The sequence below is a fragment of the Plodia interpunctella genome, chromosome 8 (genome assembly GCF_027563975.2).
Source record: "Plodia interpunctella isolate USDA-ARS_2022_Savannah chromosome 8, ilPloInte3.2, whole genome shotgun sequence".
Taxonomy (NCBI): Eukaryota; Metazoa; Arthropoda; class Insecta; order Lepidoptera; family Pyralidae; genus Plodia; species Plodia interpunctella.
The window spans coordinates 1,840,900-1,856,011 of NC_071301.1; the positions used below are offsets into that span (position 1 = coordinate 1,840,900).

The 15,112-nt window shown below is 34.5% G+C and overlaps 2 protein-coding genes across 7 annotated transcripts in view; one reads left to right on the top strand and one right to left on the bottom strand.

Annotated features, from left to right (window-relative positions):
• The first annotated feature begins 345 nt into the window (after window positions 1–345).
• Sfxn2 (Sideroflexin 2) lies at window positions 346–13,192 on the top strand. Of its 2 annotated transcripts, none has more exons than XM_053748340.2 (9): window positions 346–505; window positions 1,181–1,331; window positions 2,258–2,428; window positions 6,532–6,733; window positions 7,781–7,859; window positions 9,049–9,136; window positions 9,610–9,735; window positions 10,690–10,737; window positions 11,197–13,192. In XM_053748340.2, the coding sequence occupies exons 2-9, from the start codon at window positions 1,183–1,185 to the stop codon at window positions 11,306–11,308; spliced, it is 975 nt and encodes a 324-aa protein (XP_053604315.1). In that variant the 5' UTR covers window positions 346–505; window positions 1,181–1,182; the 3' UTR covers window positions 11,309–13,192. The 2 variants fall into 2 exon arrangements, with proteins under 2 accessions (XP_053604315.1, XP_053604314.1); XM_053748339.2 differs by having other exon boundaries at window positions 349–509.
• Window positions 13,193–13,230: 38 nt separating this feature from the next.
• LOC128671665 (uncharacterized protein) overlaps window positions 13,231–15,112 on the bottom strand; it is a 73,514-nt gene continuing 71,632 nt past the window's right edge. For all 5 annotated transcript variants that reach the window (XM_053748335.2, XM_053748336.2, XM_053748338.2 and 2 more), the window contains exon 6: window positions 13,231–14,757. In XM_053748335.2, coding sequence (XP_053604310.1) covers window positions 14,349–14,757 — 409 coding nt within the window. In that variant the 3' untranslated portion in view covers window positions 13,231–14,348. The remainder of the gene's footprint in view (window positions 14,758–15,112) is intronic.

Consider the following 15,112-nt stretch of genomic DNA (forward strand, 5'->3'; position numbering starts at 1 on the left):
TTGAATAAAATCTGACACCAGTGTTAGGAATAACGAATAAAACACTCGATATTATGATGATGATGATGACCATCATAATGTCATGGATCCAGCCACTGGATCAATGTAAATCACTATTATATATATATATATACATTGATTTACATCACATGGATCCAGCCACTGGATCAATGTAAATCACTATTATATATATATATATATATATAATAGTGATTTACATCACTATTATATATATATATATATATATATATATATATAATAGTGATTTACATTGATCCAGTGGCTGGATCCATGACATTATGATGGATCAATGTAAATCACTATTATATATATATATATATACTAAACGTCAACTGTCAGCGTTAGACGCAGTCGCAGCCAACTGAACTGAATTGACCCAACCAGCTGCTGTTTCGTGAAGTTAAGTTGTGTGGTGGTGAAGTTTAATAATAATAATAATCAAACATTTATAAATAAACGTAATTTTTTGGATACACACATATCAGTAAGTGAGTTAATAAGTTATATTGACGGAATTTCACAGCAGAAATATATCAAGTGTTTATTACTTACATAATCTTCCGCGATCGCAATGCAAAATAATTAATAAATTTTACTATTTAGCAGCATTGAAATAATTAAGTGCTGTAGGAATAAGAAAGTATTCTAAAAGTACCATAATTTATTTTTAAAACGTGAAAAGTTTACAATACAACACTTATTTTATAAGTCGCTATTTGTTTATTCTTGTACTTGCCTATTTTTATTTCTACGGACATTTATTACTATTTAATTTGTTTAAATATTTTAAATAAAATCTCAACTTAATACATATGCAACTACTTTTTATTAGGTCTTATTATGTTGTACAAAAAATTTCGTACAACGCACCGTTTTCGAGAAATAAGCAAAAAACCTTTTTGTGCCTTCCCCTCTCGGGCTCACCTCGGAGGGGTGGGGACTTTTAGTATGTTTATCTCCTGCGTACTCTCCCTCTCGTTTTGGAGGCCAAGATCCACTTTGGGGTCACTGAGCCAGCATAGTAGTAGTAGAATCTCCTTACTAGTCCAAACAAAGTTCCTAAGTCTAATTTTCTGCTTTTGTCTTTTCCAATCATAATAATTCATTGCCCAAGCTACTAGTGCTACTAAATGTTATTTTTAATAATTGTATTTTTTAGTCATGTCTAGAATAGACATCACTGAACCTCTGTGGGACCAGAGCACCTTCTATGGCAGGTTCAGACATTTTGCCTTCATCTCCAATCCACTGTTGTCTTTGGCCAATGAGAAGGAACTGTTGGAAGCCAAGGAGCTTTATAATCAGTATAAGTGAGTCGTAATTTCTGGTTTAACAATTATCCTATCTACTAATATTATAAATGTGAAAGTTTGGGAGGATGTATGTGCAGGTGCAGAAGTGGTAGTGGTGTAATGGTTAAGACCTCCGCCTGTGGATTGAAAGGTCCAAGGTTCGAATCCTACTCGTGCCACATCGAGTTTGTATATCAATCTGACTCATGTATAGTAGTTTTCATCAACCACCACTTCCTTCTGGTGAAGGAAAAACATCATGAGGAAACCTGCACACTTGTTGATTATATTTACTTGTGTGTGAAATGGAGAAGGCAATGCCAAACCACTCCATTAATAATGCAGATAAAGTTGTTACGTGTGTTTCATTCCATGTAATGACCACGACCCTCAGTCATGAGGAATACGAAGAGAAGTATATAAAGAAAGAATATGCAGGTGTTTGTTACTCTTTCACATAAATCTACTGGACAGATTGTTATGAAATTTGCTATAAAAGTAGAATGAAAATGTGCTTTGGAACTCGCCAGTAGACTTAGTTTAATTAATTTTTTGATGTCAATAAGTGATGTATATCATCCGAGGCCCCAGGGCGCAGCTAGTAGATCATAAATTTGAGGTATTCCTCAAAACACATATATTTTGAGGCATACCTACTGAAGCACATTCAAACTATTCCTCGAAGTGCACCTTTTAGTTGCTATTAGTTCATAAGGTGCACTTTAAAATAGGTGCTCTTTAAAGAATAGCTCAAAAACTTAACCACGATGCAAAAAAAAATTATATAGTTTAAAAGGGCAGTCACAATTTTGTGAAAGTTTATTTAAATAATGATTTATGTAAATTATTTCTATAGTATTCTTTCTCAGATAAAAACTTAAATTGTGCTACTACTTTGGCTGTACAGCTATACACTAGCTATACTATAGCGTTGATAATTTCAGAGCTGGAAAGGAGCCGAGTGGCACTCCTATAGAGAAGGTGATCCGAGCTAAGCAGCTATACGAGTCAGCGTTCCACCCGGACAGTGGAGAGTTGCAGAATGTGTTTGGTCGGATGTCCTTCCAAATGCCGGGAGGGTGCCTCGTCACGGGTGCCATGCTGCAGTGGTATAGGTAAGCTGTATTATTTTTTACCTTACCCTTTATATATACCCTTAGGTGTCCATTTAAATTCCTATTTCTAGTATATGATATGGATAACTTTTATTTGTTATGCAGATTTTAACTGTAATCATGTTCAAGCACTGCATTATCATTTAGATTCATTCAATTTTGGTCTTTATGTGTAGCATGAATCATTTGTTTTCGATCACGTTTTGCATGTATTTACTGAGTGAGCGACCTTGTCTGTCTGTTTTACTATTGCTACCTGTTATGAGCAACAGCTCATAACGACAGATATTCAAGGCCAACAGGCCTTGAATCTACAATCGAAAATATTCGTAAACATCTCACCATAAAAAACGTACTTACAATTTTGGACGTATCTAGAGATATTTTCTAGGATGGGCTAAGGCCGGAGTTTGCTGTTCTCCTGTAATAAGCTTGTCATAGGTGTTTTTTTGTAATAATTTTTTTGTAATAATTCTGAAGTGGGCTCGTAATATTCCGGGGTGGCACGTATACAATATTGGCACGTATCCCCTATTACAATATTGGTATGTAATGGAAACACAAAGACCAAGAAAACTACGACGAGTGAAACCAAATGAGATAGAATATTTCCATACAACTTCCCGGCCTAATCCGAATGATCTCATACAAAGTGGCAGTGATGAGGGACAAAAGGCCAGCGCTCTGTCTCGTTTCTTCTCATCATGTGTGAGCGAAATCGAACATAATGGTGGCGTTTGTTCTAGTGAACCGTTTTTTTTTTAAAGACTGCGGCCACTTTAGTTACAGACAGTTAAAAAGAAATTAAATAAACACTTGTACCTATTAAAATTGCACTTGGAAATGATGCATGAGACATATTTGCATAAGTTCATAATTTTATTATGCAGTCACCGCACTGCGCTTACGATTTACCATAGAATGGAATGTCACGAGGTGATTTTTAAATTAAATGTGATAATTGTTTTAACATAAACTGAAAATTTTCGCATATATAAATCTTGCGTTACTGAGCGACTTACTGACAGACAACTCACCGGCGAAACTGCCGAAAGCAAATTTGGGGAAGAAGGGATTTCCTGAAATTCCCACGGGAAACGGATTTTACTCACTTACGAAGTTGTGGTCAAAAACTAGTATATTGTTCACTCAGCCTATCTGAGCGTTTTCCCCTTTTCGATCATCAGCCTTGAAGCGTCGGAGCCCAAGGTGCGCTTTCCTACTTTTTCCTCATCTCCTTGCATCATGAAAAAATAGGAACGCGAACAACTATGGATGCTGAAGACTAAGCTCTCTTGTCCTCTTTCAGATGTCAGACCATTAGCACGAATATCATCCTTAACGACTTCTTTGGAAATGTGTTTAAAGATCGAACAGTTTTTTTAATAATACAAGTACAATATTGCTTGTTGTAATAAAACCAAGTTATAGCTATACGATGTACTAAAATACACTTACGTTTAAATAGAAATTAGTCACTGTCGTTGCCAGGTGCTATGACGCCGAGCAGTCGAGCCCCTTTTACATAATGCCGGCTATACTATTGCCGAAGTCAGTCAAATGTCGACGCGAAGCAACATTGCGTAGTTTGATTGCGAGCTTTTCTTAACCGCAAGATGAAAACCAGCGATGTATGTCGAAACAGCCGAAGTTCGGCGAACTGTCTGCCGGTTGTGTTTAGCCGGCATAACAAATAAACTATATTGTCAATGCGTTTGCCAAATTTTGAGGTGGCCGCCAAAATGTATAATTTCGTCTGTGGGTGTTTATGTGTTTAGCGGTTCAGTGAGAGATTCAGACAGCGTTTTTTGGCTCCCGACCGAGGGGTTAGTTCGGGTTAGCATTTCACTTCTCACCATCGAATCGACTCCAAGTGAGACACAGCGAACCAATCACATTGTCGTTACGTCACAATAGCGCAATGTGATTGGAGAGAAGTGAAATACTGACCCGCACTTCGCCCACTGGTATAGGATCAGTCCATATCCTCCTGTGATTGTCGTACGTAACCGGGGGTCGAAAAACAAAGTTTTAAGGTTTATGTTTTAAGCTAATCGTTCCAAGCGTCATGGGTTAGAATGAAAAACGCTTCAGATAAGAGAGTATTTCTCAAGGTAACGATTATACTCTGTATCTAAGTACTCGTATAGCTGGTTATAAACTGTACAAAGTCGAATCTACGCGATTATCTCTATACAAATATCTATACTTAGATCTTTGTGAGTGAATAATATATCAAGCTTTAAAATTGCGATTAACTGAATGTATTCCTCAAGAAATAAAATCAATCTATACTTTATTATAAAGCGATAAGCGTTTGTGAGTTTGTATGTTTGAGGCGGGTAATCGCCGTAACTACCTAACCGATTTAAAAAATGTTTTCACCATTAGAAAGGTACGTTATCCAAGATTGCTATAGGCTATACTTTATCTCAAAATTTCCACGGGAGCGAAGCCGACATTCATTTGAAGTGGGGACGAGAAAGTAGGTCCTGGGCTCCGATACCTAACGGCTGGGAAGAAACCGCGAAAACGCACAGATGAGAGAGAGATATTTCAATGAAAAGACATGCCATGTATGGGTACATGTTTTTCCTCATATACGGGGTAACATATAGACATACATAAACTATTATATTACTTACTAGATGATGCCCGGGTCTTCGCTCCCGTGGGAATTTCGAAATATAGCCTATAGCAATCTTAGATAATGTAAGGTACATTATACAAGATTGCTATAGGCTATATTTTAACTGTAATGGTGAAAGAATTTTTGAAATCGGTTCGGTAGTTTCGGAATTTACCCGCCTCAAACATACAAACTCACAAACGCTTACCTCTTTATGATAATAGTATAGAAGTATAGATTTGGGATATATTCACTTTATGATCTTCGTAGAAATAATCTGATAACGCAACAATGCATAACAAATATTGATTCGCCATTGTTGTCGTTATTATGAACGATATATTAACATTTTTTCATTATAAACATGAATCGATATAAAGTGTATTAGTTCATAGAAGTAGCATTGGATAGAGATAGCAAGAGATTATGATATAAGTTCAAAACTTCATAAATAGCTTATTTCAGCGTGCAAACGTTTTTATTATATTGTGTATGTGTATTATAGTATGTAGTTAGCATAGGGCCACTCTATTAACCGTCGTATAAGGCGACTAAGGGCTTAGGGACTCGTAGCTTTAGGCGATAATAGCATTCTAGCTAGTTGATTGTAGCTTTGGTACTTAGATATTATTTAATTTGGAATATGACGTGAAAAAGTGCCTGTGAAGGTCTAGTTTCTGAATAAATTTGATTTTTTTGATTTTGTTTCGCACCTGGTTTGCTTGTTTGCAGTTTGCTTGTTGTTTGCACAAGCTTTTATTGTTGTCAGAAAGATCTTATGTTTACGCCTGACAAGTAAACCCATGTCCGTGCTGTAAACGGTTGAGTTCTCTCGTTTGGAGCCGATCCGGTCTGCACTATCAGGTCATGCTTATCATAATAACGGATTGTCATGGAAACTGAAGCGACGTGGGTAATTTCAACACTGTAGGTCAACTGGAAGTAGGAGAAATTTAACTTGCAAGATTTGTTTACACACAATGGGACAGGTGTAACTACCTAAATAAAAGCTTGTAAAAAGTAAGAAAGAAAGAAATCATTTATTCGGCAAACACATAAAATCCAAACATACAAAAGAGTAACGAATATAGATCGAATACAATATGTAAGCCGAAATGGCGACCAGCTCAGCATGGTGCCGTGGTATCGAGCCAAGGCGCTGATTTTCAGCTGGAACCAAGTACAAAAGTAGGTAAGGTGGCGAAATAAACAAGTTAATATGTACGGAAACAGAAACAAACAACAGCAAACATTAGGATTAAACATATACTGACTTAGGAAAAAATTTTAAAAAAGGAATAAAGATAAATTACATGGAAGCTATGGAAAATATATACATATATATATATATAAAGTATAAATATGAAACTAGAAATAATTCAATGTATTGCCCTCAATTTGCCGCAATAAAGTAAACTCTTTGATGCGTTTACGGAATATTAAGTTTGTCTACATTATGACCAATCTTTTGCAGAACAGCAACGGCTGTGGTATTCTGGCAGTGGGTGAACCAGTCGTTCAACGCGCTCGTCAACTACACGAATAGAAATGCGAACAGTCCTCTAACCACGACCCAGATGGGAGTGGCGTACGTGTCTGCCACATCGGCGGCTATGGCCACCGCGTTGACCTTCAAATTTGTGGTGCAAAAGCGCGCGAAAAATCCCATTTTCGCTGTAAGTGTCACTTACAGTTTTTTTGCCGGTTTTAACGTAGAACGCAAAATATCATCAATCAATACATATAATAATACAATAAAAAAAATCCTGTACATTGAATAAATTTACATAAAAATAAAATTAGGCGATCGAGTCAAAGCAACAGAGTAAAAAAAAATCTGTCTGTTTGTCTGTATGTCTGTCTGTTTGTACAGTAGTTCCGAATATTAGGGATATTCGGAACTACTGGACGGATTTGAATGAAACTCTTTTGTTGTATAGCTATTAAGCCTGGGCAACATATAGGGTATAATATTTTGAAAACTGGAACACCTGATGGAAAACAATGATGCTACAGCTAAACTATAGGAAATATTGAAATGACGCCTTAACAAAAGTTATTCAGCCTGATTTTCTGTTGAGATATAAAAATCGAAGATCTGGAACACCTGATGTAGACCCATGATGGTGAAACTATAGGAAACATAGAAATTACGCTATAATAAAAGTTGTTCAGTCTGATGAGCATTTTCTGTATGTATAGGTATCATTACATTTGTCTGTACAATTAAATTTCTCTAATAATTATGACTTCTTACCAAAAATTGTTCGACCACGCGAACGAAGTCGCAGGCATCAGCTATTCTCAAAATTTACTTTATTCAGAATTTACTTTCTGCGAAAGTGACCATTTGGTCAAAAGGGCAAAAGTTCATTTTCTCAGAAAGTCATTTTAGCAAAAAGTCAATTTCGCATAATGTCATTCACAAAATTTATGTTATATTACGTACCTAGTAATAAGTAGACTTAAATGACTTTCTGCTAAAATGACTTAGTTTTTTTTGGGTCATAGATAATTTTAACCCGAGTGTTCTTAGCAATGTTTCATGAAAATCTGTTCAGCCGTTCAAAAGTTGTAGCGAAATGAATATTGAAAGTCGGGGTTTTTTTTTAATTTGTCTAACAAATAAACTTGTTTGCCTAAATCTCAATGTATTTCATGTTGGATGTATTCAAGGTTGTATGTTGTTTTTCGTCGCTTGACTGTGTAATGTTAATTTTCAGAGGTTTGTCCCGTTCGTAGCCGTGGCCGCCGCCAACTGGGTAAACATTCCACTTATGAGGCAGAACGAAATTTTGTTAGGTGAGTGTGTCTGTGTATGGTGAAGCGGTTTTGGTGTAATGTTCAAGACGCCCGCCTGTGAACCGATAGGTTCCAGGTTCAAATCCTTCTCGTGCCACACGAGTTTGTATACCAGTCTGACTCATGTATAGTAGTTTTCATCGACCATCATTTGCTTCGGTGTAATAAAACATCCGAAACCTGGACTCTGGTTGATTATCAACTTGTGTGTGACATGGAGAAGCCGACGGCACCAGTCCATTAATATTAATAATAATAATAACTTTATTCACAAAAGTAAAAAGTACAATAGTTACCAAAAGTACCAGTTAGATTTACAATTTATAAGTTGGACTGTGGACTCTGCACTAAGCGATGCTTGTGTCGCAGCGTCCAGAACATTTTCAATTTACATTACGATTTTTACATGTTCATCATATCATACATAATAATAAACACAATATATAACACATACATATTATAGTTACGTTTAGCACTAAAAGCTATACTTAAATACAATATTAATTACAATATTGCTTTAAAAATTATGTTGTAGTGAAGAAATATACAATGATACATTTTAACGGAAGACACAACCAGATATACGTTTGAGCAAACACTAAACATATTATCAAGAAAAAAAAAATATTGCCAAGAAAGTTTGTGTAATGACCGCGACCCACAGTCATAAGGAATACGATTATGACGAAGCGTACCTCGTTGCCCAGTGATCATGGGTTCATATACTTTATCTGAGAATCATCTCAAAAACATATCTCTAGGACAGTTACTTAGGTTTTGCAAAGGTAGATTTAAATGGGTCGCCTACGACGTACCAGACCAGAATGGGAGGACCGGTCTATTGGTGCCTGTGCTGGCCTTACCTTACACCTTTACACCTGTCTTACCCTCTTTGGAAATGCTGTTGATGCTTATGAAATCTCTGGTGTTGTGACGCCGCTAAGCCCGAGGTCAGCTTAAAAAAAACCATTATTTAAAAATCTGGAGTTGTTTTTGCCTGTGATTTTACAACCGGCTGCCTGCCTGACGTCGACCCTCTTTGAGAATGGAAGGGAAGGCTGTGGAGGTTAGGATATGGAGTGGTCCTATTCTAGGGCGGAACCACACGCCACAATGTTGATGCCTCTCAAATATTAAGTAATGAAACAGTGGCAGTTTAGTAAAACAGAAACAAAATGTGTTTTTGCAGGTTTGGACGTAACAGACGAGAACGGGAAAATAATAGGAAAATCACAAATAGCGCCAGTCAAAGGGATATCACAAGTCGTCACGTCTAGGTAAAAAAGAATCGAATATATATATATATATATAAAACGCACACACCAAACCTCTCTCCTCACAAAACAAAGTTTGTATGGGGAAACCAGTAAGGGATGAAAAGAACCCTATGTGTTATTCTATGTACCAAATTTCTATGTACCAAATATTCTATGTACCAAATTTCATAACAATCGGTCCAGTAGATTTTGCGTAACAAACATACATACATCCTTACAAACTTTTGCATTTATAATATTATATAGTATAGATTTTAATCTACTGGACCGATTGTTATGAAATTTGGTACACGGGTAGAATATAACCTGGAATAACACATTTTTATCCCGAAATTCTCACGGGAACGGGAAGCACCAGGGCGCAGCTAGTTTATTCATAAATAAGTGTAGTGAAAACATTCTTGTCTTTGTTTGATATTTGATAGCGGGTAATGACGGTGATCGGAAATGCTTAAAAATGCACCCAACTGTAGGATAGCGATGTGTTCGCCCGGCATGGTGCTGCTGCCGGTGCTGATGCAGCGCCTCGAGCCGCGGCGCTGGATGCGGCGGCTGCGGCCCGCCCACGCCGGTCTGCAGACTGCGGTCGTCGGCCTCTTGTGAGTTTGATTCCTAAAATTGATTTATTATAGGTTAGGATGATATACATCACTTGTTGACGTCAAAAAAATTACTTTAACTAAGCCTTTCATCGTTTAGAAGTTTAATTATTTCCAACTAGCTTTGCTTTTTCCAGGGATGAAAGGTGAGGGGTGAATTTCACGTGTTTTGTGTTGAAAGTTTTGAACGCCGCCGCGGGCTCTCATTAGTGTTTATTAAATTGTACTATAAATACACAGTAATCAATTGAATTATCCTATTTTATAAATTAAAGTAAAGTACTGGCACAATGTTAATCTTATAAATGTTTAATTCAAAAATATGATTCTTTATTTAAAAAAAAAATGTGCGACACTAATGAAACGCTACACGCCGCGTTCAAACGGTCGTGAAATTCACCCTGAGATCTTTCTCCATACTTCGATTCATTTAATTACATGTATGTAAAATTTCACGAAGATAGGTTGAGTAGATATATTAAATATAAATAAATATATTAGGACAAACCACACAGATTGAGCTAGCCCCAAGGTAAGTTCGAGACTTGTGTTATGGGATACTAACTCAACGATACTATATTTTATAACAAATACATATATAGATAAACATCCAAGACCCGGGCCAATCAGAAAAAGATCGTTTTCCATTATGACCCGACCGGGGATCGAACCCGGGACCTCTCGGTTCAGTGGCAAGAACTTTACCACTGCGCCACCGAGGTCGTCAGATTGAGCATGAAGAGGTAACAAACACACTTATTTTCGACGACTGAAATGACGACGGGAAATTCTAATAGATTGTAATTTTGATAGTAGAATTAATATATCATCGTCGGGTAAAATTAATTAGTGGACCAGAAAAAAATCATTCTTTTGTAAGTGTGTAATGACAAAATAAGATTTTAAGACTTAATGTAACGGTCCGTGTTTAATTTTACTTGTTTAACTTTCCAGTTTAACATTCATGGTGCCAGTGGGCTGCGCTTTGTTCCCACAGAAATGGTGAGTAATTTTTACACTATTTTTCATTTACATTTTTTTTACCCGACTGCAAAGGTATTGGGTATTGTATATCATATTATTACCTCATATCTTCAAAACCGAATTATCGTTACATTCGTCTTAACTGCATGAGTGTTTTTAGATGGTGACGTTAAAAAAATATGGCAACATAAACTGACTATCATGTTTTCCAGCAACATAGTTACATAATCTATACTATTATTATACAGAGGTAAGCGTTTCTGAGTTTGTGACTTTGTGAGTTTGTATGTTTGAGGCGGGTAATCTCCGAAACTACCGAACCGATTTCAAAAATTCTTTCACCATTATCCGTGATTGCTATATGCTATATTTTACCTCAAAATTCGTACGGTAGCGAAGCCCCGGGCAATATTTAGTATGCATATAATATACTTACACATACAATTCTGAAACTAAATTCGAGTTTCTTTTTTCCAGCAAATTATCAATAGACACGATCAAGCGTTTCGAAAAAGATAATTATGAAGAAATATTGAAAAACACAGGCGGTAACCCACCGCAATATGTTTACTTCAACAAGGGATTGTAAATATCTAGACATTTAAATTATACAACTGGTCTTAGGCTACCCTAGGTATTTTGTTTCTTTCATGTCGGTACAAACTGTCGAAAGAATGAAAGAGATATATTTAATAAAGTAACTGTTATCCCGAGATGTATTAAACGCTGCTTAAGAGAAGGCTTAGAAACTCAACGGCAATAAGTCCTATAGAGAGAAATTGAATCGATAACTATTTGTATGATTTATTATACATAAATTAATTACAACTTTAAATAAAGGTTGATTAGGCAAATTGCCTAATAGCAGTAGTATAGTATCAAGAAATAATTAAAAACCACCCATTGCATTTTTTATTATGATTTTTTGATTGATTGATTTTTTATTTTTGACAATTGTATCAGCATATATATTATATGCTGATATAATTGTCACTGAGTATTTTTTAACTTTTCTATTTTATTTTCATAAATCATAGTTAATATAGGTGTTCGTTTCTCAATAAGTATATTTTTTATGATTGATTTTATTAAATAAGAAATACTAATTATTTTATATTTTGTTTTACATTTTTTTATGTGTGTTTCTGTTATTATATGAATAACATTAATTTACACTTTGGGTAGCGTATTTATAATTAAAATTTAAGGAATATTGCAACTAAACATGTTTGACTAATCTATGATACGGTGTATTTGTATATTACAATCCTGGAATTTATTTTTTTATTAATATTTTTTAGTTAGTAAGTACATATTGTTAAATGTGAATTTTTCGATTTGTTATTTTTTCATAATTTGATGGTCATATGATAAGTTATAGTAAATTGCACAATTGTTTTGCAAGGTACACTTAAATAATTTTTCAAAATAAAATATGTAGGTGCCATATTAATTTGTCAAAGATATAAAATAGTTTTTTTTTTTTAATCAACTGGTGTCTTTGGTCAACTCAAGTAATTTACATTTAACATTCCAAATGAAATATGCGCTTCTTCAGATCGATTCCATGTGAAATTAAGTTCATATATAATAACAAAATATTTTAATTCTAGTCTGTAATTAGCTGCTCAATATGCTTTTTAAAATTTACTTGTAAAGTATTATCCAAACGAATGTCGTTGTCGAATATCTACTTAATTTGTTTAACAAATAAATTTTATCTATACTATTATTATAAAGAGGTAAGCGTTTTTGAGTTTCTATGTTTGAGGCGGGTAATCTCCGATCCGATTTCAAAAATTCTTTCACCATTAGAAAGGTACATTATCCAAGATTGCTATAGGCTATATTTTATCTCAAAATTCTCACGTGAGCGAAGCCCCGGGCAACATCTAGTTGTTAAATAAATTATTAATATTATATTTTCTTTATGTTTATGTTCAAATGTACACGCTTCAGTGTCGGTATTTTTAAGAATGGAAAAAATATACCATAGCCATTTGTTTTTGTTGAGTTTTAAATCAAAGTATTATATTATAGGAGTGTTGGAATATCATTTTAACATTTTTATGTGATGTCTTGTGTCCAAATCCTATTTGCCTATCTATAAAAATTAAAGTATAAATTAATGGACAACTAGTCAACTTTTTATTTTTTTACGTTTGCATCTTGTGTTTTTTTTTTTTCGAAAATTGTATTTTGTCAACGTCATTTATTATTTTGCGTTTTTACTTTATTCGCTTTTTACATAGCTGAAGTATTCTATAAATAAATTATAGTTTTTACTACATACCTTTAAAATTATTAAAGGCTAAGAAAAACTGTGAAACTTTATTATAAACATTTTTATTGTTTCGAGTTTTTAATATTTATTAGAAAACTGAATTAAGTATAGTTTAGGCGTGGACTGGTTCTGTAAAATTATATTGTTTGTTGCATTCTAAAGCTGTGACAATAAAAACTAGAATGATTTTATCGTATTTTTATTTTTGGGTGAAATAAAACATTAAAAAAATAGAAAATCTGTATATTTATTTATATTCGATGAATACTTAATATTAACAATAGATAAGAGGCTCATAATATAAATTACATGATTTACATTTACAGTATTGTACGTATTTTACAAGTTATAAGGCACCGGAAATGAGTATATGACTTCAGTTTTATTTCTTGGCACCAAAATAAATTTTGTTAAATTTTAATACAAGCTTTTAAATAGTTCTAACGTCGCCAATCCACATATCATAAATTATCATTATTATGTTAGGTTACATAATAAATACATTTTGTGGACTCCAATTAATAATTTCTATAAATAAAATATTGATAATTAAAAATTCGATAATAGTTGTTGAATTAAAATTAAATATTTTTACACAAATTTAGGTAGGTATAACCTTTAAGTTTTAGACAATGAAAAATTACGAATTCCAATTTTGGAACCGATTTACAACTGAAAGAGATTCTGTAAATTGTCTAATAATTCCTATATGAATTTTATTCTCTCGACCTATAGAGGTAAATTTGTATATTGTCAACCATCGTCAACTCATTTCAAAGTCCAAAATTCTTACATTTGAATAATGAATAGTTAGTGTTACAAATGCCTAATATTACAGTTAACATAAATTGTCTTTTAAATATTGGGAAGTTATATAAATGCAGTCAGGACAAATTCGAGAGATAATTTTCAGGTGCCCAACTAAACTAGACTAAGATCTTAAAACTAGGGGGTTCCCTAAGTTCTGTATACGGGTTTTTAAGTTCTGTTTTCAATCTAAATATATTTGCTCGTTGTGTCTGTTGATTCCCGACGCGATGCCTGCGATGCATGAATTTAAAATATTCATTTTTTTCTTTATATTCTAAATAATAACAAAAAATATGAAAAAGGGAATAAGTTAAATGTTAAATTTTTATTAACAATAATGTTGAAATATTGAATATATATTTTTAATTCGTACAAAGTCTTCTATAAAGTCAAATATTTATACAGCGTTTCCTCACGTTAGCAAAAACTATTATTTTTATCAAACAACCCAAATTCCATGATACATCTGTGCAAACAAAACAAAACCCTTATACAGACAAAGTAATCCGAATAAAGCTTATTGAACATTTACAAATCAATACACATTCGCCTTCTCGAGAAGGACAGAGGCGTCGCACATTACTTTAGCTGTAGACCTCACTAAGAACAAGAGATGCAGTTGTTCAAACACATTCAGTTGGACCCTCGTTCTAACCAGCCCATGGAGAACCGTCGCCCGTTCGAGGTCTAACCACCTTTGTAAAGACAATTCTCTCTCGACAACCGGGACTCCTTGGACAACATCCAAAGGTCCCCACAGCATAAACTCAAGGACAGACTTAGCTTGGTTCAGGGATACTGCGCGTTCGTCTTGAAGGACCTCTGTAAGGAGAGGCGTGAGTTTCTCACCCGGTAGCAGAATTTCCAGCGCCTTCATGGCACATTTGCATAGAGAATTGAGGTCCTCATCTGCTGATTTGTTGCAGTTGATCTCTTCACTCAATCTGGAATGAGAAATTTCATTTTTTTTTATTTTCACAACTTGAACGTTGTTGCGGAAACATGTCTTCCGAAAGAGGAAGAAGGTATGCACCAAAATTCTACTTTACATACTAACTGCTAACTTATTGGGGACCCGGGGCGACGACGCTTAACGGCTGGAAGGAACTGGATAATAGCTCAGGTGAGAAGATAGATTCTATCGTAAACTATCAAAATTTTATTTGCTATCGTCAGATTATAGAAGCTGTTCTTTTATTGTAAGACTAGAAACCACAGAATGTATTTGTATACCTACTACTACTAAAATTGCTGCCCGTTTCGGCTAAGAAAACTGAAGAAGAGCATAAAGACCTGCAT